Source organism: Capricornis sumatraensis, chromosome 1, assembly GCF_032405125.1.
Source record: "Capricornis sumatraensis isolate serow.1 chromosome 1, serow.2, whole genome shotgun sequence".
NCBI classification, from domain to species: Eukaryota; Metazoa; Chordata; class Mammalia; order Artiodactyla; family Bovidae; genus Capricornis; species Capricornis sumatraensis.
The window spans coordinates 202,249,834-202,277,128 of record NC_091069.1 but is presented as its reverse complement, the minus strand read 5'-3'; the positions used below and the strand labels follow the sequence as shown (position 1 = coordinate 202,277,128).

The window sequence follows — 27,295 nt, the reverse complement described above, 5'->3', positions numbered from 1 at the left end:
CTATGCAGAATTGAGCCACTGTAGATAAATAACCACTCTTTTAGCACCCAAAATATTGATTTTACCATTTTTGCAGAAAAATCATTGAATACGTGTTATGTAATCTTCTGCTTTGTTAGAGATATGGTCCATAATTAAATCCTGTCTGATGATTTCCATGTGTGAGTATCATACTTCATTCACTGACAAATTAAGCACATAATCTAAGTATCACATTCTACTTATTTTATTTATTGAACCTAGTTTTTACTGGTAGTGTGCAGGTTGCTGGAAATAGTATGATGGGCAAAAAAGATAAGTCCCAGCCCTCAACAAAGCTTACAGTCAGATAAAGGAGAAAGGCATTATTCAACTGCTGCTGCTGCTGCTGCTGCTAAGTCGCTTCAGTCATGTCCGACTCTGTGCGACCCCAGAGATGAGAGCCCACCAGGCTCCCCGTCCCTGGGATTCTCCAGGCAAGAACACTGGAGTGGGTTGCCATTTCCTTCTCCAATGCATGAAAGTGAAAAGTGAAAGTGAAGTCGCTCAGTCGTGTCCGACCCTCAGTGACCCCATAGACTGCAGCCTACGATGCTCCTCCGTCCATGGGATTTCCAGGCAAAAGTACCGGAGTGGGTTGCCATTGCCTTCTCCGATTATTCAACTAGATATACCTTAATCTGAGAGTAGCACCCTGAAGGTATGTGGGTGGAGCATGGGCTAGGAGAGCTCAAAACAGGGACTGGGATCTTCTGGAGGATGAGAAAAGGTTTTTGTAAGGAAGTGATATGAAGGAGTTAATAAAAGGAGAAGCATTCCAGGAAGCTGGAACAGCATGTGCGAAAGCCCTGAGATGGGTGGGAACAAACTCGGTTTGCTGTATTAAAAGAAAGCAATGTGTCTGAATCCCAGAGAGTGAGGGAGAACAGCAAGAAAAGGAGTTAAGGCTGTAGTCACATCTGAATCGTGTCTTGATCAAATGGGAAACCATCTGAAGGGTTTCAGGAAGAGAAAGACAGTCAAGTAAACATTTTCATATGACTCACTGTCTGCACGGTGGGAAAGCAGGGCTGCAGGGGTAACTTCAGGGGACAATCCACTGCAGATACTCAAACGAGAGATGTTCATTGCTTGGATGAGGACAGGAGTGGTGGAGACAGAAAACAGAGGGAAGAGAGAAGTAAGCAAGTAGAGTGAGCTGAGCTTGGTGATGCAATCAGATTCAGAAGATTAAGATGTTATGGGTGACGCCTACTTGGTTTTTGGAGTTATAATGTTCTTCATTCATTTGTTCATTTGATGGAGAAAAAAAAATTACAAGATATCCTAGCTCAGGCACCAAACAAAGAGAGCACAGTACATCTTGGCAGTCAGGCTGGTTCTAAGCAGAATCTCAATCTCTGATACTCAAGTTCCTCAGTGGCCCCAAAGCTGGCCTCTGGCTGAGAAGGAACCGCCACAAAATAATCTGAAGAGAAGCCTATAGGCCACATTAGGCTCTGGACAAATGAGCTCCTGAGCCAGATGACTTCTGTTTCAACTCCATTATGGTGGCACTTAGCCAGTCACACCTACAGAGAAATTAGCAAACTGGGTGATTCATTAGGATTTTCTTTCCAGAGAGCAAAGCACCTAAATAAAGACCCTTGCATTTAGCACACAATACCAAGAAGACATCTGAGCAGCAGCAGCAGCAATTTGGGAGAACTTCAAATGTGGCATTTAGGTTTGAGAGAGGAAGTTCCAAATCAGAGAACCGATTTCACAAACAAAAAGCTTTTATAATGGCCTGTCCTGGAGAAGACAGTAATGAGAGGACAAAGAGTAAAGCCATCCTCTTCTAAATACCTAGGGAAGTGACTTCTTAAAAAAGAGCAGGTGGAAAGAAGAATTTTAATGTCATCAAGAGTGACTGTTCTTCTTCTTTGCCGGAAATAGCTAAGAGAGGCTAAGTCACTCATGAGGGCATAAAAAAGGAGGTGCTTATAAATGAGCTTGAAGCCAAACAGTACTTTATAGTTTTTTTTAATGCTCATCCAAGAATTTAATGGACTTTATTCACCTAAGATTACCTGTTTATGGTCACAACAGGTTAGGTTAATAGCTGTAAGTTTGTTTTTGACATATATCCATCATAAACCCAATTCTTTTTGTTTTTTTTAAGCCTTCAAAGCCTTAAAGGTCTTATGGCTGGGATTCCAAACCAGACAACATGTACCCCTGGGGCACATGTCATCCTATGGAAACTGAGTGTAGTCATCAGTCAGTCATTAATAAATAAACTGTAATCTGCCTTCACTGATCAAGCGTGCTTTAATTGCTTTTACAAAAACGTGTATGTTCTTCAAGCATTACATAGCTTAAATAAAACATTTGCCCAAGTTGTTTTTCAGAAACTTGGAGTCAGCTGTGTCCAGTTTGAACTAGCGCTGGCTGGTTAAGACTGGTTAGGACCACTAATCCTCCAACTAGGCATGTGCCAGTGTCCACTAGGTGATTCTTTGAAGTCAGAGGGCCAAAAACCTCCACCCTCAGATCTTGTTCAGGCTGCCATATTCTGTATACACGTCCCAAGAAGAAGTGTGTAGCTGAGTTATGCCTTTGCAGAAAAATAGTTATCTCACTTTTTTCTCATCTCCAATCACCTTTCCTCACACTCCCCATACCTCAGCTTTATCCCATAAATAAACAGGGTCCCCATCTTCTGGGAGGTGGACCTGAGACTTATCTCCTCACTTGGCTGCCTTGAGAATAAACCCTTTCTTTGCTGCAAACCTCAGCACCTCAGCATTTGGTTTGCTGCATAGATGGCAAACGAACCTGGTTTGGTTAACACTGTTGGTGTGACCAGTAAGTGTGGGAAGCTACAAACCCCTTTTAAAATCTACCTTTCCATTAGAATTACATTCAAACAATTTTAAGGTGAAGCAACAATGACCATTCTAGTGTTTATAAAGCAAAATGCACCTGAATTTTCTAGATAAAACACAAAATTCCAAATCCGTTTCATGTTTGCGGTTTCCCCACCACCACCCTGGAGGAGCCCCCAGACGTCTTGAGATCAGGGGATACACAGTTATAGGCTGACACCTTCCTCAGGCACTGCGGGTACAGCGCCTGGGACCACAATGCTTGTTGAAACTGACAAAAATGTCCTACGAATTTTAAAACCAGAAGAAAACAATGAATTCTTAGAGCAAACTAAATGTTTTAATATATAATGTTAATACATTTGTCTTTATAACAAGGAAGTTGTAAAATCTAACTTAAAATGCTTTTTATGGAGTCAAAGAGACCACAAAGGCAAAAGTAAGTGCCAAAGGCCCATGGAAATCACACCGTGAAACTTGGTAGTTGGTTCTGTCATGCTGGTAATCCTCAGAACACAAGGGACAATGGTATTTCTTAAAGTGTGGTGGTCACATAACACCATGATATGGTGGGACAATGGCTAACATTTTTAATTTGAAAAGTATGTATCATATATTAAAGTATAATTGAAAATAACGGGTTTTCCATTTCTGGTAGCAATGAAGTTTCCTTTTTGGAAAATTAGAAATTTGGATGCTGGCCTGATTGCATAATTCCATTTTCAATCATACATCATAATTGTTTTTCAGAATTAGTAGGTCACAGTGTTGAGAGCAAGAGATATTTGTTGGCTGGAACAAAGCACCTCCTTTCACTGGCTCATGAAATGCTCCTACTTAAGTTTTGCATTGTACACAAAGAGGCAGATAATTGATAAAGATTCCCTGCAAGAATAAGACATTCATGTAAAAATGAGATCAGCCAGTCCAGTCCATCCAGCTGGGATCATTTTACAAGGGTCAGACAGTTTTGGAGCATAAACTAATCACTCCAGGTCTGGAAGACGCCAGCTCCTAATTCCCAAGGGGCAGCATCACACAATCAAGATTGTTTACCCTGGCTCAATACAAATTTGACACATTTTCCCAAAAATGCCTGTCTGTGGCCCTGTCAAAGCAGGATGATGGAAAGTCAGAATGATTTTCTGGCCTGGTATATCTAACATTCCAATAATTCATTCCATTTCAGTCTTATTTTGGAGGCAGGGAAGGATATTTTCCCCACCATACTTGAAATCCATTCATTCTTGCATGCTTTAGTTCCCCAGATCTCAGGATCATTGTTGAATTTGAAGCAGCCAGTGGCATGCAAAGACTTTTGAAAAGTAGCTTTCTAGGGCTTCTTTTCCTGTTGTATGTCCCTGGTCACTCAGTGGTAAAGAATCCGCCTGCCAATGCAGGAGACACAGGTTAGATCCCTAGGTTGGGAGGATGCCCTGGAGGAGGAAACGGCAATCCACTCCAGTATTCTTGCCTGGGAAATTCCACGGACAGAGGGCCTGAGGTAGAGAGGGAGATCATTATTCCACATGTGAGATTAAGGTCATCTCGTCTGTCACTGAGCCATCTGAACTCCAGTGCCCAGTGATCCAGAGGAAGCAACTAATAATGTCAAATTCTCCAAAATGGCGAAGGCTTGACCTAAACGTGTTTAGTACTCAGTGGTGGTGGTGGTTTACTCACTAAGTCGTGTCTGCCCCGTGGGCTGTAGCCTGCCAGGCACGTCTGTCCATGGGATTTTCCAGGCAAGAATACTGGAGTGGGTTGCCATTTCCTTCTCCAGGGCATCTTCACAATTCAGGGATCAAACCCCAGTTTCCTGTACTGCAGGCAGATTCTTTACCATCTGAGCCACCAGGGAAGCCCTTAGTACTCAGTAAGCTTCACTAACTCAGGGTACTTTGGATGTGAGAGTTGGTGAGTGAAAGTCACTGAGTCATGTCCGACTCTTTGCGACCCCATAGGTATAGTCCATGGAATTCTCTAGACCAGAATACTGGAGTGGGTAGTCTTTCCCTTCCCAACCCAGGGATTGAACCTAGGTCTCCCGCATTGCAGGCAGATTCTTTACCAGCTGAGCCTCAAGGAAGCCCAAGAATACTGGAGTGGGTAGCCTATCCCTTCTCCAGTGGATATTCCTGACCCAACAATCGAACCGGGGTCTCCTGCACTACAGGTGGATTCTTTACCAACTGAGCTGAGCTATCAGGGAACCCCATGAGACTTGGTACCACTATGTAAATAGGGAACTATTTTACTGTATAGTTAAATGAAACAAGTACATGCAGTACAAATTCTCTGGAGGAAATGCTTTAATACTGAAGAACAACTTGTGATTAGCATATCAATAGGAATAAATAAACAGCAGTTTTAAGATACCTAAGGGCATTTAAGGACAGAAGTTTTTCGACAAACTTCTTAAACTTTTATGCTCTGCAACTAGTTGGAAAATTCTTCTGAGATACTTTAAACGGTCAAGTACAGCCCACATCACCTCTCTGAAAATTAACAAGGTTTTAATATACTCAGAAATGCAGAAGTGGTGTCAAGGTTACTTGACTGACCCGGGCCAAGGAACCTTCTAAAACAGCAACATATTTTGGCTGGGTTTTTACCATGAAGTTACCTGTCCTCTTAAATGGGCTATTTAAAGAACATTTATTTCAACATATTAGCAGAATTACTAGGTCACTTATAAGCAGCAAGATAATTAACATTTTTTAAATGATCACAGAGCAGAAATAAATTATGTAAACAATTCTGAAGGAAAAATGGCTTGCTAGTGTTACCCCTCTACTTTAAAAGGGACCCTAAAAACTAGGGACAGTAGATCTTAGTTAAACCAGAAACTTTTAAGTTAAAGGTTACATCACTGAATGCCTGAGTTCAGCCCACCATGCATTCATTCTTCTAATTAATTATATTTGCTTAAGTCTTTGGCATCAAAAGGTTGTGGGTGGTTTCAGCTTTTAGCACAAGTCAAGTTTTCTAAGGTCAGACTCTTCATCTGAACAGTAGGGATCATAAGCAGTAAGTATCTACATTTTATAAGCTTGTGGAAGGAGCCTTTCCTATAATGGGTACTCTGTGTATACCCTATACATACATGTTTGTATACAAGTACTGCTTCTATTGTTAGCAGAACAAAGTCAGTCCTTGAACTTTAAAGAGACACATGAACCACAAAAAAGTCAAGAACTTTCACTTAAAACCGCAATGAGATACCACCTCACACCTGTCAGAATGGCTATCATCAAAAAGACAACAAATAACAAGTGTTGGTGAGGTCGTGCACTGTTGGTGGGATTATACGTTGTTGAAGCCACTATGGAAAACAGAATAGAGGCTCCTCAAGAAATTAAAAATAGAAGTGCCATATGACTTAGTAATTTCACTTCTGGGTGTTTACCCTAAGAAAACAAAATCATAATTCAAAAAGATGTATGCATTCGAATGTTCACTGAGGCATTATTTACAATAGCCAAGATATGGAACCAATCTAAGTGTCCATTGATAGAAAAATGGATAAAGATATGCTACACACACACACACACACACACACACATATATATATGTCAGTATCACTCAGCAATAAAAAAGAATGAAATATTGCCATTTTCAATAACATGCATGGACTTAGAGGATATTATATTACATGAAAAAAGTCAGAGAAAGAAAATGCCACAGGCTCTCACTTATGTGTATAATCTCAAAAACAAAGCAAAACAAAGACAGACTCATAGATACAGAGAATAAATGGGTGGTTGTCAAGAAAAGGGAGGGGGAAGATGGGTAAAGGGGATGAAGAGGTTCAAACCAACAGTTACATATAATAAGTCACAGGGATACAGCATTAGGAATACCATCAGTAATACTATAATAACTCTGAATAAGACCACTGATTATTAGATTTATGATGGTGATCATTCCATAATATATGCAAATATCAAACCATTATATATATGTATATATATACATATATATGTACCTGAAACTAAAGTAACATTGTACACCAACTATATTTCAGTTAAAAAAACTGCCACCTAAAGTGCATATTAAATCTAAGAAACTCTTAACATAAGAGAGGACTCAGAGTAAAAAAATTTAAGGAGATTGTTCTTAGAGTTCTGAATGCATCTTAACTTCTAAGGTTTAAATCTAGAAAGGTAGAAACATTCTTCCTCAGTGTGACCTTTGACGGCACACAGGTCACTGGGGTGTGTTTGCCGGTAAGCCAATTCTTAGGCTTTGAGCATTTCATCAGGTGTGCCAGTCCTTCGTCTGACCAAAGCTGGTATCTGTTATTTCTTACAACTTTTATTCTGGAGAATTTTGGAAATATCCCCCATCCTCCAAATCCCACCCTCCAAAGTATATGTTAGTATGCGTGTGTGCATGCTAAGTTGCTTCAGTTGTATCCGACTCTTTTCAACCCTATGGACGGTAGCCCGCCAGGTTCCTCTGTGCATGGGACTTCTCAGACAAGAATACTGGAGTGGGTTGCCATGTCCTCCTCCAAGGGATCTTCCCGACCCAGGATCAATCCTGCATCTCTTATGTCTCCTGCATTGGTAGGCAGGTTCTTTACCAATAAAACCATCTATTAAGTGTCATTATTCTTGTGGCTCAGATGGTAAAGAATCTGCCTCTGATGCAGGAGACCCAGGTTCCATCCCTGGGTTGGGAAGATCCCCTGGAGAAGGAAATGGCAACCCACTCCAGTACTCTTGCCTAGAGAATCCCATGGGCAGAGAAGCCTGGTGGGCTACAGTCCAGGGGATTGCAAAGGGTCGGACATAACTGAGCAACTACGCTTTCACTTTCATTCTAATATAATCAGCTTTCCTGACCACATTTATATTGTAGGGTGAGACTGTACCACCAGAAAGAGAACTGACCTCAACTGCTACCTCTTCTCAGGGAGAAATCCAGTTCAAAAACATACAGAACTCTGTCGACATAAACACCAGATAATATACAAACCCTTGTACATCTACTCAGTTTTTTAAACTAACATTCAACACTAGGTACTTAATCGCTTCTATTTTAACCCAAAACACAAACTTGGAAGAGGGAGTTTTCGCCCCCATATTTACCCCGGAATAGACACTAGACACAGAGGAGTCAGTTAAATCTCACCTGCTCACAAACCTGAGCTGGTCAGCTCCCTGAGCTGTGCTCCTCGAGGAGATCTGAAAAGAAAACCTCTGAGCTTTACCCAAGACCACGGAGAGGATGGTTCATTAGTAGAGCTCTGTAGGCCTGAGAGTTCTGTGCATCACACCCTTCTTGAGAGGTAACGTCCTGAGTAAGATGTTTGAAACCTCTGGATGTTCATGGTCTCAGTCGGCAAATGGCTTTCATGACCCCACATAACCTCTGGATTCAAGTGTTAGAATAACAACATGAGGACCACAGACTTGGAAATGCAGAGATGTTCCCTGGAAACAAACGTACAGAATAAGGAAGCCCTTTGACACCGATAATGTAGACGGCGGGATGCTCGTGGTGATGGAAGCAGGGAGTGGAGTGGGACAGGAAATACAATCAGCACCTGTTTTGTTTTTATATGGGCTTCCCAGGTGGCGCTAGCGGTAAACAACCCACCTGCCAATGCAGGAGACATAAAAGATGTGGGTTCAATCCCTGGGTCAGGAAGATTCCCTGGAGGAGGGCAAGGCAACCCACTCCAGTATTCTTGCCTGGTGAATCCCATGGACAGGGGAGCCTGGCAGGCTACAGTCCACAGGGTTGCCAAGAGCTGGACATGACTGAAGTGACTTACCACGCACGCTTACTTTTATGTATTCATAAATACGTGGATCTGAAGGAGAACTAACACCATGATGTACAGTATTAACGCCAGACTTCAAAAACTACAATTGATCATGGTATTACTCGTCAGCTGAATCAGGTACTCGTAAACCTCTTTCGCTTCTAGACTGGAAAGGAATGTTCAAACAAAGAGTGTTTTGTTTGGACACTGCTGTTTCGTTTTGGGCTTTGTTGGCAGGCTTATTGTGCCCCCCTCCACCCCATTTTGTGTTTTTCCCTATCCCCTACCAACACTCCAACACTGGTTTCTTGGCCACGCCTTACATATTTACTCAGATAATTAACTATAGCCATTAGTCTTGTTCAAGCAAGTCTTGTCCTGAGCAATGGATAAGCTGGAGACCAGAGGAAGAGGGCAGCCTTGGCTCCTTGTTAGTCATCCTTGCCTCTCGTCCCATGCCCATCCTGCTGTAGACCATCAGGGCTGGGTGTCAAGCACCATCTCCTTTCAGCACTCAGAGGCGGGCATATCCACATGGGGACAGGAGTGCTTTTGGTGCTTAGCTTCCGTGATCGGTTTCTTTAGAAAAGGATTTGAAAGTTCTGAAGGATCTCTCAACATGGATAAATGGATACAAAACAGTAGAACAAAACGTATTAAACATCTGGGTAACAAAACATTCCTCTTCTGCTGAAGTCACGAGGTGAATTAGCTGGGGGAAATCAGAGTCTGCTTAATTTGAAAATCCTTTTCAGAGACAATCAACTCTGCCTCCATCCCAAAAAATAAAAAGCACATTGTCCTTTGTTTTCACTAACTTTCACTCTTTTGACACAAAAGGAGAAAGAAGGAGATGAATGCAGGTCAGACTTCTCACTGAAGCACCGGATACTTGAGAGGCAGTGCTGGCGTACTTGGGTCATGGGTGCTACATACTTATAATCTGTACAGGAAAAAAGTGAATAGTGTGGTCCTTAATGGAAACAGAAATGGAAAGCCTACACAGGGATTCTCAACCTGAACTCATGATTCAACAAATAGTTTGTATCTTGACACTGTTGCCAGATCATTCTCAACTAAATTACCCAGGAATTCTTTCCTTTTTTCCTCTGTTTGTCTCTCCCAACCTCAACCCCATATACACAAACCTAGGCTCCCCTAAGAGGGGAAAACACAAAAGCAAAGAGTAAGCAATTTACCACCATGCCACATCGGGTTACAGCTAACCGGTCTTCCCTCTGCTCAGAAGAGAAAAAAGTACAGATATGCACCCGGCAAATATCGGCATGGTGTCCAGTGCAGTAAGATTCAACCATTTGCTCACAAAAGTACACAACTGCAGCTGAGAGAATAAACCAATTCAATTCAACAAACATTTATCAAGCTCCAGTCTGACTGCAGAGTCTTTTCGGAAAAAAAAAAAAAAAATCATGCACCTGGCTATTGGAGATGATTTTTGAAGAAGTCTAGAAATATGCTATTCCCGCCTCCTCCCATCAAAAACAAGGGATGAGAAAAGAAGCAACCAACTTCAGATGATCAGTACAGCAACATTTTATGCCGTAAAATGTAACAAACTGAAGCCATGCCAGTTTCTTTTTGTAGATGGAAACGAATTAACTTCTTATCTTTCTTGGGAAATAACAATTTGGTTCCTTGTATAAAAAATGTATTACTCAACCATCAATCACCCTTCGGTATTTTCGATATAGAGATTAGATGAAGTATATACTGAAACAAGTTAAGGCATCATTGCTTTATAGTACACATTCAAATTGATCGGGATCTATCCTAAATTAATTTTAAACATGCAATGAGAACAGGGTAAAGCCAATCCCTGCCAAAGATTTAGGGGGATTTCCACATCTCATCCTCACCCCAGATTTCTTCTTAGGAAACTTGCCTGTGGAGCTAAGAGAAAAATTAGGGTATGAGACCACAAGTCAAGCTTTATTACCTGCCTGCTTGGTGACCTCAGAAAAGTCATTTATATTGAGACCTCAACTTCTTCAAACTTTAAAACCAGAATAATCATACCCTCTTCTGTCTCACTTGTGGGGAGACTGTGAAAATCCAATGAAATAATCAAGATAAAGGTTTTATGAAAACTGTTCTAATCATGGATATCGATGTTTAAGCCCACAGTCCTAGAGACAAAGTGGCAAAAGGAGACCCATCTCTGTCTCCAGAGTGTGCACCAGGGCCTTTGCTAGTTTAACTGGCCTGTAGCCTCTTGGATTTAGGAACAGGGTCAGTTTTAGACTCATGTCCATGAAACCACCTTCAGAAAGAAGGGGAAATGCTTTTTTCATTATCCTATTTTTTTTTCCTATTATACTGCATAGTAGGTGGACACTGTTTTTATTTAATGTATCAGTATTTAGTGGGTGTTGGCTATTATGAAATGTTGTACTGAGTGTCAGTCTCCTTGTTTCACAGGCTTCCACAGCTGAGATTAAGCAAAAATGACACATATTCTACTGAGACTGTTGCGGCGTTGTTCAGTCACTAAGTCGTGTCTGCCTCTTTGCGACACCATGGACTGCAGCATGCCCAGCCCCCATGTCCCTTACCGTCTCCCGGAGTTCACACAAGTTCATGTCCATTGAATTGGTGATGCCAGCCAATCATCTCCACTGAGATAGGGCGTTCCAAAATCAGCAAAACATGGAAGTAGTATACTTTGGTTTTTAATCGGTATTTTTAGCCATCTACTCTGTTTTGGCAGTAGAGAAATAGTTAGGTAATGTTCCAGAACTCAAGGAGCTCAGAGTTTATAGAGTGGAAACAGCCAGACAGAACAGAACAAAACAGCAAGGGCAAGGTGAGAAAAGAGAGGTCAGCAAGGGTCCCAGGGAGCAGAGAAGGGTTAAGCATGCCGGGCAGGTAGCAGAACAGCCTGTGGGCACTGTGACACCACTGAACCCACGGGAGCCAGGATCTGCCAAAGATGAGGCTGGAGGGGGAGGCAGAGGAATCCAGGCCTGGGGACCTCAGCGTGGGGCTGCTCTACGGATGGATGCAGGAGGGGAGTTCAGAGGAGTAGCTGAGAAGGGATGTTACACTGGGGCCACCCCAACTATCCTCCTTCTAGAACATTCTGTCATTCTACGAACTGCTGGATTTCCTATGGAAAACAAACATTTTCCTACTAAAAAAAGAAAACAGTTGATGCAGTAAAGGTAAAGGGAAATCTCCCTGTAAAACTGTATGGAAAAGAATCGCAGCCCGAAACAACTGATTAAAGAAAACACAAACAACACCCTGAAAGGATTCGTATAAAATGCTCCAACGGAACTGACCTCTTCCTCTACTTCTAACTCCACCTGAGAAGGGTCATTTTATTTAGACATAAACAGGGTAGAAAAGTCAAGCGTGTCAGCCAGTTTCAGCTTCTTAGAACAAGATGCTGCTCTGCAGGTACTGGGTGGTCAGTCACCTGGAGGACAAAGCAGGCCGGTGAGTCCTCATGAGAAACACAGGTTTGCAGGACCCTTTGGGGCTTGATAGAGAGTTGGTGTTACAAGAAGCTCACAGGAAGCCATCCCTTCTACAATTAAGTTTACCAGGAATATTTTAGAAAAGAAAGGCAAGGTGGGCTGGTGCCGGGGAGAGGGAGTGGGGAGTAGGGAGTTACTGTTTACTGAGTACAGAGTTTCAGCTGGGGATGATGAGAAGAAAGTTCTGGATTGTGGGGATGGTTGCACAACACGTGAATGTACTTCATGCTACTGAACAATATTTTATAGCGTTGGTATTTTACCACGATAAGAGGATGGGGGGAGGAAAGAGGCAAAGAGAGACAAAGAGACAAAATTTAAAAGTAGTAAGATTTCTAATAAATTCAGCTGAGAAACTCCTACTACCTTCCTCAATGTGACACACAGAACAAAACTGAATTTCTCAAGAAATATTTTAAAGAAAGACATCATTTGGAACATGCTAGTGGTCTGCCAAAGACGGTAGTCCCAACGGGCTGTATTATGTAATCATGGGCCAGTTTTCTAAAACAACAGAGCATCTTCTCCCTAAAGGAGACTGAACTCTTTACATACTTTAGTTCATAACTCTTCAGTCTAGAAAGATGACTTCATTATTATCATCATTATGATAGCTATTTTGTATTTGTTAAGAGTCTAGTAAGCCAGCTGCTGTTTTCTCTTCTTTCGTTGCAGATGGGAACAAAACAGACAGCATGTCTGTGCATTGCCTGGGAAAGCAAGGAACAGGACCAAAATCAGAATCCCTGCCCAAGGCCACAACATTCGGCAGAGGAGGCTGTGCTCCGCCCAACGTGGAGTTTTGGGCAATGCCTCGTCCCCCTACTCCAGAATCTTACCACCGAGCAGGGCTCCTACTCAGTGGAGAGCACATATTTGCTTGCCAGACAGCAGCTATTTATTTTTGCACGTGCAAAAACATCCAAGTGGACTTAATACAATTATATTTGAGGTTAAACCACAGAGATAAGAAATTCAAACTAGGGCCCCAATTAATCACTCTTTTTAAGAGTTTCAAATGTTTTCCATGTCTAAATAGTTAAAACCGTACATGGCCCTAAATTCTGTGCCTATAATCCCGATGGAGTTTCATTCCACAGGTCACAAATCATCTCCCAGTAATGGTAATTACTTAGTAACTATTGATTGTTTAATTACTTGAGGCTGCCTTATACTCACCAAGTCATTAATGGTGTTAGGAGATCTAAAAACTTTAAGTCGCCAGGGTGCTGTGCATCAAGTTATTCGGCAAGTCACTGACATGAGATGGACGGGAAGTATTTTAAACTAAAGCAATCTAAACACTTCAAAGGAAAGGTGGGTATACATGTGCCAAATTGCTAATGATATTTATTATAAAGGATGACACTGAATAAGTAACTAAACAAGGTAAACAAAACCCCCGGATACAGGTAAGAGTAGAAGAGATGTCTCCTCAAAGGCAGAGACACCTAAAAGAGCCTTTAAATCCCCTGACAGGCAATACCTTAATCCAGTGGATCTCAATTCTGGTTTTGCAGTAGAAGCATCAGGGAAGTTCTGGAAGCCAGCTTTACCTAGTCCTACACCAGACCCACTAGAACCAAATCTCCAGAGAAAGGCCCAGATATGTTTAGTGTTTCAAAACTATCCAGATTATTTCCATAGACAATGAGGGCTGAGCAACACTGGTAGCTACAAGAAATCCAACCAACTCCCCTGTGGCAGGTTTTGGGAGCAACTCTGGAGGTCTGGCCACCTAGCAAAAAAGCGACCTTCCTTATGCATACGGCACATGGGCTCACAAAGGTCTACCCAAATGCTGCCACGGCAACCATCTAATTCATCACACCCAATGGATCACAGCACGAGGTGGCACAGTTTTGAGCCAAATTAGATGCAAAAAACACAGGGATCTATGAAAAGCTCGACAAGCCAACCCACTTCAAGGGTAAGTGATTCTACTTACGGGGCAGGAATAAAACTGTTCCCTGTAATTCTGCCCAACTACAATGACAGTGCCCTCTGAGGTGAAGCAATAATAACTAAATAATCCCAAAGGCTCAGCCATGGTCAAATGAACCTATGACTAGGAACAATGCTCCGCACGTGCTACAGCATCTTAGAGACATCTTTCAAAAGATCTATTTGATGTTAAAAATCACAATTTATACACTCCTAGAAAAATAGTGCTGGGGTATTTTTGGTAGCTACCTTTTTTTAAGAAAATTGAAAGAAACCAACTAGTACCCTTGGGCTATATCATTAATTTACTTTAATAGATAATCTGTCACTATGAACAGTACAAAAATTCTTTTTAAAGGCAGCCAACATATTAGATCTGGCCCAAGAGCCCGGTTTATAAGAGAACAGGAAAGACAGATCTGCTCCAAACTCCTTTTCATTACACTTCTTTCCACTAATGAAAATGCTAAATTACACCGCATGATGTGCAGATGCCAAGGCCTCCAAGCTTTTTCCAAATCCCCTTCCCATAGTCCATTTAGGTCCCCACTCTGATTCACAATGCTCCACTTTTATACTCCCACTGTCTGTCTGTACATCAGTTTTAAGAGTTTTTGCTACATTGTCTTATCCTTATAGAAGTGGTCCTTGAACGGGGCAGGGAGGGAGACAATTTTACCCCCCAGGAGACTCCTGGCAATATCTGGAAACATTTCTGATTGTCAGGACTTTGGGAGTGCTCCTGGCACCTCATAGGTAGAGGCCAAGGATGCAGCTAAACACCCTACGATGCACAGGACAACATCCTGACAAAAAAGAGCTACTTGGTCCAAATGTCAACAGTGCCAAGGTTGAGAAACCCTACCTTTAAGGGATAATGTGGTTTACTGAAGTGTGCTTTAGTTTCCTCCCCTATAAAATCATGAAGAGTAACTAAGACACAACATTTGAAAACTTTAGCACACAATAATTAGTTAACCTGATTGCACGCTTCTTAGACTAGGAACCACCTCGACTGGCTCTGCATTTTCCCTATACAAAGCACAGGGCCTTTTCACTGGCACTCAACAAATGTGAAATAATGTATTCTTTATGTTGGAATTCTTGTTTAAAAAAGTAAATGCCATTATTATCTAAGAAATTTGACATTCTCCTATAATCACTCCTTACCAAACAAGAAGTAAACAGTGTAATTCATGATTCATTAGAAGAGAGTATGATAAACTATGGTGAATCCTAAGTATGTCACAGAATCACCTCCATATTAAGATTGTTAATAAGCTTACTATTAAAATGCTTTGCCTTACTTCAACAGATGGTTTATTAAGAGATCCCAATCTACACATGTAAGGAAATCTCATGCAGTGGGCTCAGATTCTACTATACCAGGTCAGTTTTGACCTTTCAATTCTCAGGTTTTGTTTTGAGTTGAATTATTCAGAAACAACCTTACTTGTAATCATAAGCAGGTCAAATAAAAACAGCAAAAGTAAAATCTCAGAATGAGTATGTCAAACCTGGCTAGCATCAAATCTCAAATCAAAATCTTTGTGTTTTTTTAACTTTTCTCAGTTTATGCATGTTAGAGTCAGCAAAAAACTCTGCTGCTACTGCTAAGTCACTTCAGTTGTGTCCGACTCTGTGCGACCCCATAGACGGCAGCCCACCAGGCTACCCATCCCCCAAACTCTAAATGATTACAAAAAAACATTGGGATTAACATTCACTCAAGGAGCCCTGCGTATATGCAAAGTCAGTCATGTTCAAGTCTCCGACCCTATGGACTGTAGCCCGCCAGGCTCTTCTGTCCATGAGATTCTCCAGGCAAGGATACTGGAGTGGGTTGCCATTTCATTCTCCTGGGGAATTTCTGACCCAGGGATTGAGCCCAAGTCTCTTATGTCTCCTGCATCGGCAGGTGCGTTCTTTACCATTAGTGCCACCTGGCAGCCCTACCACAGGGTAACTGACAATCATTTTTGCAGAGTTTCTGGAAGTGTGGCCCCAGGGCTCTGAACGTTAGCAAGACTCTATAAACTTATTAGAAGTGCAGATTCCTGGATCCCAACCAGACCTACTGAACAAGATTTAAGAGGTTAGGCCTGGAAATCTATATTTTAAATCATTTCTCAAACATTTGTTTCACACAGTAAAGTTGGGGAACCTCTACCAGGAGACTGAACCTCAGAAAACTGATTGGCCTCATTTGTAAATTTCTAGAATGGGGCTTGCTTCCACAGACTATCGATAATTAATTTAACATAAAATCCACACCCAGCTCCTACCGTAAGAAACAAGTGGAGAATTCTGTTGATTATTTTTGTCCATATATGCATGTCTGAAGTAAGCAGATATTTTATGGGAAATGCTGAAAAAGTACTGGGAACAAATATAGACAGAACTATTAAGGAAAACAGAGCTCAACTCTGGGCCCCACACAGGTCACCACTTAGTGTACCTATGTACCAGATGCTGCATACAGCAATTGCTAGACAGACTAGGCCCCTATCCTTATTTTTCCTTTATGGTGCATTTCAACTGTTTAATATATACATAAACAAAGACGTAAGATAATGTCAGAGAGTGTCAATGCCACAAAGGCAAAGAACTAAGTTGATGTGATAGAGAAAGTCAGTGAGGGAGGAAGGCAATAGCAGTGGCTGCCTGAAAAGTAGATTCCTTGAGGAGGTAACATGTGTGCTGGGTTCTGAAAGACAAAGACCCAGTCATGAGGAAACTGAGGAGAAAGTGCTCTAGATAGAGAGAATTGTTTTGATAAAGACCCTGAAGTGAGAGCAAGATTCTCACGAAATTATTATAGAAATTAAATCAGAAATCAGATTATATGTACAAGATGTTTTATGACATAGAAAATACTATTGTATAGTATCAAATATTATTTTCATTAATATGTGAGAATTGTTTCAGGACAAAAGTCAAGATAATGAAAGACCTCAAGTCTAAGTCATAGGAAGAATTAAGTAACTGAGGCTCTAATGCCTGGAGACCAGGAGATACAAGTATGTGTTTGGGGGAAGAAGAGAGAAGTCTTTTGAAGGACTATGTTCTTGTGGAAGAGGATTTACTTTTTTTTTTTTTAAACAGGTACATGGAATGAGCTTGCACTGGTAAACATTTCAGGAAGGCAGAATTTTGGCTCAATACGACAATGAACATTCAAAGAAAATTGCAGGTAAAAAGGATGACTGGGAGGCAATGAGTTCCACATGCGTGGAGGTGATCAAGGATGGAACAGATTGCTAGCAGAGGAATGACTGGGCTAGATAACCTATAAGGTAGGTGATATATCTGTAAAGTTTGCAACCCTTTGAAAATACACACACACACACACACACACACACACACACAGTTTCAGTGTTCTCTCTCCACAAGCACTATAAACACTATAACCAACACTGCCTCTTGATCTCATACTTTACAACCTAGAGGAGGTTTTAAGAGAAACCTCAGAGATACAGAGGAATCTACCCTATTCCTGATTTACACTGTCACTCAGTAATAAGGTCTTCACCCCTGCAATCATCAATATATATTTCCAAAGGGCAAATTAAGAAACAAGATAGATGAATGTTCACTTTTGAAAACTGTGGCTAAGATTTAGTGGTGTTTTAGCGATGAACATTGAACAATTATTTGGATCTATTAAAACAATTACTCTATTTTAACAAAAATGAGATGAAATTTGATTTCATCAGGTCCCAATAAATGGCATGCCAATGAACAGCCAAAGTCTTCAGCAAGCAGGTATGTGGCCTTTTGTTGGTTTATTTTTTAATGGGAGCCATAGGCCCAAGAAGGAAATGGCAACCCACTCTAGTATTCTTGCCTGGAAAATCCCCATGGACAGAAGACCCTGGTAGTCTATAGTCCATGGGGTCACAAAGAGTCGGACACGACTGAGAAACTTCACTTTTTCACTTTTACAGGCCCAAGAAGATGATTTCCTCATTAAAAAAATAAAAAAAAAAACCCTGACAGAGACTCTCTACTCTTCATTATTTATGTATTCTGTCTAGTAAATAAAGCAAAAAACAGATACTAAACTATCATCTGACCACACAGAATGCAAAAGATAAACAAATCTACCCTTCCAAGGACAGAGAGATCAAGTTAAACTTGGGAGTAAAACTAGAAGCTACTTTGAAAAGCTGCTACTGCTGTTAAGTAACTTCAGTCGTGTCCGACTCTGTGCGACCCCAGAGACGGCAGCCCACCAGGCTCCCCCGTCCCTGGGATTCTCCAGGCAAGAACACTGGAGTGGGTTGCCATTTCCTTCTCCAATGCATGGAAGTGAAAAGTGAAAGTGAAGTCACTCAGTTGTGTCCGACTCCTAGAGACCCCATGGACTGCAGCCCACCAGGCTCCTCCGCCCATGGGATTTTCCAGGCAAGAGTACTGGAGTGGGGTGCCATTGCCTTCTCCATTTCAAAAAGCTAAATGTAACTAAATGACCTTTATATAAAATATACTTCCACATCTAGATGTATGTGGCTTAAATGAAGATACACTCCAAGCAACATTCTCTTAATATCTGCATATACTTTTGTTTATTCAGTTAAGTATGCTTCTTAAAAAACTACCTGTAGAGCTTCCCGGGTGGCTCAGTGGTACAGAATAAGCCTGCCAATGCAGACACAGTGCCTGGTCCAGGAAGATCCCACATGCCGTGGAGCAGCTAAGCCTGTGCACCACCACCACTGAGCCTGTGCTCCAGAGCCCGGGAGCCACGACTACTGAGCCCACACACCGCGACTACTGAAGCCCAAGCGTTTGAGAGCCCGTGTTCTGCAGCAAGAGAGGCCACTGCAATGCGAAGCCTGAACACCATAAATAGAGAGTGCCCCCCCTTGCTGCAACTAGGGAAAAGCCCAAGGAGCAGTGAAGATCCAACACAGCCAAAAACTAAATAATTAATTTTAAAAGAGACGCTACATCTTAAAAAAAACTGCTCGTAAATAAAATTATGTTATGACTCTTTTAGCACAACTTATTAAAAGAAAGTTTTAAGAATCTTTCCAGAAAAGAAAGGCTACATCCACATCAATGTTCATAAAATTATACCTCATTTTATGAAATCTAGGAACAATAAAAGCTAGAGTTACAAAAATTAAAAGATTTAATATTTAATGTAAAGAAAGTATTTATCATAGAATTTTTGATATAGAAATCTGTTCCTAGGGCTATAAAATTTATATTCATGTGTACAGTATTTTTAAAATATACCTATTCCATAAAGGTTAAATATAACCTATAATGTGAACAATCACTTCCTAACTTATTTCTCTTTAAGTTCACGTATAGTTGAAATCCAGTTTGGCAGTTTTATTAAGCTTTAATCCTCCAGAGCTCAGAGTAATGCCAGGATTGGATTAGTGACTCAGGAAACCCAGGTGTCTCTGTCCTGGAGGGGGTGCCACCTAATGTCATCTAGGTTGCCTAGAAACCCAATCCTTAACGGGTATGGAGGTTTAATTCTTCAGATAAATCATTCCAAGTCCCCAAAGCATTTATAGAAACACTCTCACTTGACTATTGCACAGAAAAGCTGTGGTGCCACAAAACAACACAAAGGGCTGGTACAAGAAACCAGTCTCCTATCTGCAAATCCAATGTGATCGCCGTGGCCAGCTTTGCAGTCTCCCCTAAGCTTGAGAGGGGCCAAACTTCTGAATCAACCACTAAGAGAAGGGCACCCTTTAGAACAATAGTGTTCACAACTTAGTTGGTGTATTTTTTTTCCTCTCTAAAGAGCTAAGACCTCTTGCCACTTGTTTTTTTTCCCTCAGGTACCAAAAAAATTAGAGCTAATTTTGGATTTTCCAAACATTCTCATCCTTAATTGAGAATCCTTATCTTGTTATTATCCTCTCTTGCAGGAGTGTACAGACCACCTCTTAGATTAGTGGACAAAGCTGTGAAGCACCTTCCAAACGTGCCTTCCACAGGTGGGAAGCAGAGCACAATGGAATGGCACTATAAAAACAACAGCATTATACAGAGTTGTTTCTCCATATTGACAGCAAATCAGAAGTAATTTTCTGCCTAAATCCAGGGCTTAATTCATTAGCTCACATTAATTTACAAGTTCAATCCAATTTCTCGAAATGCAATAACACAATCTTCCAACCTAATTATCTTCACTGAAAGTATTTAAAAGCATTTGCTGAGACACCTTTCTTTCTTGTGTCAGACAGGATCAACATCAAGTGAACAGCTGGGGTAGACTACATTCTTTCTAATTGCAGGGGGTTGACCTTTTAGGAAATAATCTAATTTTGCAAGAGAGAAATTTTCCTGAGTGGACATCAAAGGGTACCACCTGGTAAAAAAAGTTTAAATGTTTATAATTTACATACACTTAAATATATACACACATATTCTTTTGACTTTCTAGAGTACTGAAAATATTACAATCTGGTGGACTTCAATAATTAAATCAAATAAGAGACGTTTAAGATTCAAAGAAGGAAATTTTTAACAAATAGAACAACAAGACAGAGAATTTACAGTTGAAATGTCATCTCATATCACTACGACTTAGGAAAAGTGATAGACATTTCTCTTAAAATAATCATGAGGAAACAGTTGGTCTGTTTTGAAGGCATTTATTTCAATAGCTCATTCACTAAAACCCCCTGAGCTTTAGTCCAAAAAGGTAATTTCGATTTTCTTTTGATAATCAGGAGAATCAAGCCACTTTTCTAAACAATCACTTTTTTAGGTCATTTACTGGGAAAAAATATCTTTTAAAAGCATGTTTAAGGTGAATCTGAAAGCAAAAATCAGTATAAGAACAAGAACATTTTATTCCTCAATTCAACCTCAAGTTTAGCTTTTAATTATTTCCTATTTTGTAAGAGTCATTGCTGCCATTAGTCCTGCTTTTTGTGAGGCAGCCAGTGTTCTCCTAACACTGTTCACTAAACTCATTTAACTCATGCCCTAGGCCAGTAGCAAATCTCCTTTTCCAGCTGTGATACTTTAATAGCTTAAATTTCTAAAGTAAATAGCATCATTCGTGCCTTTAAAAACCAGTTCTGGCAGCGATTAACGAAACTAAACAGTTCAGAGAGCTTCAAGTATGTAGCATTAGAATTCACACATCAGATATAAGCTCTGTAACATATAATGAATGGAAATGCCCAAACCCCAGAATCCAGTTTAGGCAATGGGACTACAGATTCATTGAAAAAGATGGACAGTCAATTAACAAGTATATTATTTCATTTTAAATCTGTTATGAGACATGTATGAGTGAGAACAGACAGTACTGCTATTCAGCATTCATGAACCGAAACCACACGAGCCATGTTCAAGCTCAATGAACTTACCTTATATACTTGTCCATACGTTCCATTGCCAACAAGTTCCACCAATTCAAAGATTCCTGCGGGGTCCTGAAAGAAAAGAAATAAACAATAAAAATTCAAAACAATACTCTAGCCGTTGTCTTAATCAAAAGCAAATGCACATTTAAAATTAGCAAATAAATAACAGCTTTGGGGAGGCTCTCATATGTTAACATTAAAGAGTATTAAAATTTAATTCAGCTGCAGCTATGAAATGAGACAAAATCCATTTGTTTCTATTTTACACTTCTATGAGATGTGTTTAAATCAGAACAAAAGGAGACAAGACTTTCATGGAAACAACAACAACAAAAAAACTCATTTCATACTGTCAAATGGAAACACACTCATAGGTACATCAGCATAAAATGAAAGACACATCCATCTAAGGGGGCTCTAATTTTTAAGACCTTTCTGTTTGACCTTTCTGATCTGCTGGCTGCACAGAGCACTGGCAGTTGGGAAAGGAGCTATACTGTGGGGCAATCTTCCGGCGACAGTCAACAGTGTTCAAGAGAAAATGGAATCGTATTCCTCTGAATTCATCTCCCTTCCCAACAATGCTGCCTCTGCAAAACACGCTTTTGCAGACAGCCTCCAGTTCTTGCAGGACTGGGAGGCTCCCGGCAGGACCAAGAATGCAAAGGAAACTGGAGAATGTCACACATCCTTACCCACGAACAGGTGTCTGCTAACCCTGAGAGTCACCGAAATGTTCCTGTGCTCAGTAAATATCCAATAATTATGTCGATTATTCCTGAATTACCAACCCCAAAAGTCAAAAAGAAAAAGCAAAGCCTATAAAATTCAACTCACAGGCAGAAAGTGACTTTGATCTCTTCTGATTCCTACTTGGAGAGAAATGATTTCTTTAAAGGCCTAGATCAGGAATCACAAACGCACATGTCCACAGAGGGCAAGCAAGTAACAGAGAAGAGTGAGGTGGGCCACGGAGGCCTTTGGCAAACTGAGGAAGTCGTGTCTCCTTTGTAGGTGGAGGGGGGTGCCTAGTTGCAACCAACAGCTGTCGCTTCAACCTATGAGCACAGTCTTACCAGGTCTAAAATGAAATGAACATTTTGCATAATGTGAGATCTCCTCATTTTTAAATGTTAGGCATTAACTCACCTAAAAAAAACACAAACATAAAACAAAACAACAACAACAAACACTGAGGGACAAATGAAAAAGACCTCAACCTCTGACCTGAACAGCATTTCCCATCTCCAGTCAACAGGTTTTCAGAACACTGCCAAATGGCATGACAGTGACTGAGGGGCAGAGGGGCAAGGTTCAGACATACCTCTCAGGTTTTTAGACAGACCTTTTTGGATTTTACGTTCAGACAGACCTGGGCTCAACACCAGCTCTGTCTGGTGTGGCTACCTGAATCCAAGACCCCCTGGAAGAGCAATACAGTCTCTGTGCAGATAAAATGGGGATGACATCTACCCAGGAGAGTCCTGGGAAAGAGCAGGTGAGAGCTTAGCACCCACCTGCCCAAAGTCAGCAATCTAATATCTAATAGGAATCGTTTTTAAGCCGAGGAATCCCATACCTCTATAACATTTAAAGGGAGAAGTGCTCATATTCATGGAGAAGAAGATAAATGAGGTTAATGTGACAAGTTAGAGCTCATTAAAGTGACAGCTTTTATTAAGTCAGGCCCAAGAAAAGCACTTTATGATGTGCCTTCAAAGATCCCTCATAGCGGGACTTTACTCGCGGTTCAATGGCTAAGACTCTACGCTCCCAATTCAGTGGCCCCGGGTTCGATCCTTGGTCAAGGAGTTAGGTCCCATGTGCTGCAACCAAGAGCTCTCCTGTCATGACTAAAAGATTTCCCATGTCACAACTAAGACCCAGCACAGCCAAATAAATAATTTAAAGAAAATAATAATTAAATAAAAGATCTCAAGAACCTCAACTAAAGACCCTACATGCCACAGCAAAGATCGAAGATCCCATGTGCCACAACTAAGACCTGGTCAGATAAATAAATAGAAATATTCTTTTAAATTATGCATTTAAAAATATCTCACATAGGAAATAAGAAAAATAGTAAGACAAAAAACAGTTGAAGCACTTGGTCACTCACAAAATTGGAATTAGCATTATCCATTGTTATAAAGCCAGGAAGCCAAGAAACCCCACTCCAGACTGATAGAGAAGTCTAGAAATTCCATCTCTGCCTCACTTGGTCAGGGAAGTAGGTGTGGACAAAGTCCCAGACAGAACCATAAGACAGGACAAAGTGGTGAAAGGGCCTAGAGCTCTGAGCATGGAGACCCTGGAGCTGAAAGTCACTGTCAAAGCCACCTGGGAGGCACCTCAAGATGGGAAAGAAAAATTGTGCTTGTTAAACTACTAGGCCATTAGAGCAGTAGGTTTTATTACAAACAGAGTTAGAAAGAAGTGAGGGAAATGGGTGTGGGGGAGGTGGAGGGGAGAGAAGCCCAGAAACGGTGGCAGCTGCTGTTTGTTTCTAAGCTGCGCTTGCTAGTAGTTTGTTTGCTCAGTGGTGTTTCTGCAACAAATTTCAAGAGAGGTTCTACATTTGCTTGAAATATCTCAACTGTGTTTTCAACGCTCATTTTTCTTGATGTTAAAAAAAAAAAAACATGAACAAAAGGAAGGAGATGTAGGATGAAAGGGAAAGTGAAAGTCACTCAGTCATGTCTGACTCTTTGCAACCCCATACAGTGCATGGAATTCTCCAGGCCAGAATACTGGAGTGGGTTGCCTTTCCCTTCTCCAGGAGATCTTCCCAAGCCAGGGACTGAACCCAGGTCTCCCACACTGCAGGTGGATTCTTTACCAGCTGAGCCACAAGGGAAGCCCAAGAATACTGGAGTGGGCAGCCTATCCTCAGTAAGTGTTGAATGAGTGAATGAACGCATTCATTTATTGAGCCCTTGCTGCCGCTGCTGCGATGTCACTTCAGTCGTGTCTGACTCTATGCGATCCCATAGATGGAAGCCCACCAGGCTCCCCCATCCCTGGGATTCTCCAGGCAAGAGTACTGGAGTGGGTTGCCAGTTCCTTCTCCAATGCATGAAGGTGAAAAGTGAAAGTGAAGCTGCTCAGCCATGTCTGACTCTTAGCGACCCCATGGACTGCAGCCTACCAGGCTCCGCGCCCATGGGATTTTCCAGGCAAGAGTACTGAGTGGGGTGCCATCACTTTCTCCGTTGTTGAGCCCTTCAGTTCAGTTCAGTCGCTCAGTCATGTCCGACTCTTTGTGACCCCATGAATCGCAGCACGCCAGGACTCCCTGTCCATCACCAACTCCCGGAGTTCACTCAAACTCACATCCATTGAGTCAGTGATGCCATCCAGCCATCTCAGCCTCTGTCGTCCCCTTCTCCTCCTGCCCCAAATCCCTCCCAACATCAAATATGCTAAACACACTTATATGTATTATCTGTAATCCTGGCAAGAACTCTACAAGTGGACATGATTTTCTTGACCCAGGAATTGAACCAAGGTCTCCTGCATTGCAGGTGGATTCTTTACCAACTGAGATATCAAGGGAAGCCCCAAGATGTAGGATGGTGACTACTAACTGCCTTAAGGAGCCTGGGAAGCAGGGGAGGGTGGTGGTAGGGGAGGCAGAAGCAAAATCAGGGTGCAGAGTAGAGATACCCTTCTACACCAAGGGGTCACCCTACCTCAAAAACCTCTCCTTGGGACTGGGGTCTAATGGGGAGGTCTTAGGAGGAGCCAAGCAGCTGACTTCTAGGTTCCTTCCCCTCCTCAAATAGTCCATTCGCAGGTATGTGGCCCTGCCAATCAGATTCAAGAAGACTCAATGCCAGGACTCTCATTCCAGCAGCTTGAAGATAGGCTGGACACACTCAGGGGGCTCAGAAGCAAAGGTCAGAGGGACTACAGAGTTTGATGGCAACTTGTCTTCGGCAAACACCAAAACTGGAAACAGTCATCAAGTTAGGGTGGTTCCCCAGGAAACAGACTCTTGAGAATGGCTGAGATTTACACAGAGGGAGTTAGTCAGAGTGTGCCTCAGAATCAACACCAGTGGGAAGCGAGTGAAGAGGGTCTGGACTAAGCAGAGGAAGGAATTAGAGCAATAGGGAGGAATACAGATTCCAACTGCTCCCACAGATGCTCTGAAGCCAGGATGACTCTTCAGGATCACCCTCCCTTGAGTCACAGGGACCTCTGCCTCACCTCCAATGACCAGTCATTACATGCAGGCTGTCCCCCAGCCCAGTCCCAGAGGTGATGATCTTGGGTGAAGGGATATTCTTTCAGCCGAAAACAATTCCCAGTATCGCTAGCCACCTACACTCCCAGCAGGTGGACAGTGAGTGCCTCAGTAGAGGAGAGAGCCCCGTAAGCATAGTGGCTAGAAATGAGGCTTCCCTGGTGGCTCAGACGGTAAAGAATCTGCCTGCAATGCAGGAGACCTGGCTGGGTTCAACCTCTGGGTCGGGAAAATCCCCTGGAGAAGGAAATGGCAACCCACTTCAGTACTCTTGCCTGGAGAATTCCATGGACAGAGGAGCCTGGTGGGTTACAGTCCACAAGGTCGAAAAGAGTGGGACACTTAAGCGACTAACACTTTCACTTTCACTTGCAATTGAAAGCAAAGTCTCCAGGCATCTACCTACTCCAGGATGTTCACAGCAATAAGACAAAATAGCACAGAGTCATGGTGTTTGAAAGAAATCGGCTCTCTGAGACCCTAGAGAGCAGACAGAGCTAATGTTCAGGAACACTTGAATTGACAGCTGACACTAAGATTCCCCGACTCTTCTCCCTGAATCCAACAGCCTGGGTAGCTGGATGTCTGTGCATGTTCCCTTACACAAATGCATATAAATGTTAGAGATTTTCCCTGGGAATCACGATACAGCTTGAGCACTGTAAGCGTTCGGCTATGTTCTCCATTCTTGCAGGACTCTAAAGCCATTTCTCCTGTGGCTCACCAGCAACCTGGATCCCTTGTTTGCAATGGTCTCTTCTCAGCCTGGCCTGGTTGTTCCCTATGAGGCACTGACACTGCTGAGCCTCACCACTCTTGTTGGAATCCACGCTCTCCATCCTCTTCCATCACTCTACTCAGTCTCTCAGAGAGATTTTTATTTCTTCTGCCTATCCCTTAAAGGTTGGCCAACCCCAAGATTCCATACTCATGTTTGGCACTAAGTGCTCATGATTTCATGTCCCAAAGTCCAACATATCCATCTATTCCAATCCATTCACACAACAGGGCTCACTCTCTCTTGCTGGGATTATTTACTTTCAAGCAATTCTCTCCTCCTTTCAATCTTTCCCACCAGTCTTCCTAAAATAGACATTTCTAAACACAAAACACCACGGTTTAAAATCCTATACAATGTAATTCAAATTGAAAGTAAAGAATCGGTCATTCTGAGGCCCAGCTTTCAGTCCCAGCCTCGTGTTCCATCCTTCTGCCTGCCAAGATTATCCCTTCTACCATTCTCTTTGAGGCAAGCCCATCCTTAAAGGTCCAGCATCACACCTCCCCTGTGAAGCCTATCTCCAATGAGTGCCCCACCTCTCTGCACCCATAGCACGCTGTGCACGACTCCATGATAACCCCTCTCATACAGTGTGGTCTCCTCTTCCATTTCTCCCCCTTGATGCGTTACAAATGGCCTGAGAGCAGGCTCTGGAGCATATTTATCTCAGCGTTTCCCAGTACTTAGCATGGCGTCCAATACACAGCTGCTAGACAAAACTCTTTACCCAATAAGACTGAGGTCCCACTTCCCATGCTCCACAACATGAGGAAAGGAAGTTGCAAACAATGGGATCGTGTATACGTGTGGCTGAGTTGCTCTGCTGTGCACTGGTATCAGCTATACT

General features: G+C 42.0%; 1 protein-coding gene across 1 annotated transcript in view; it reads right to left on the bottom strand.

Annotated features, from left to right (window-relative positions):
- TNIK (TRAF2 and NCK interacting kinase) overlaps nt 1-27,295 on the bottom strand; it is a 396,524-nt gene that overhangs the window by 290,011 nt on the left and 79,218 nt on the right. The window contains exon 2 of the mRNA XM_068983499.1: nt 21,422-21,487. Coding sequence (XP_068839600.1) covers nt 21,422-21,487 — 66 coding nt within the window. The remainder of the gene's footprint in view (nt 1-21,421; nt 21,488-27,295) is intronic.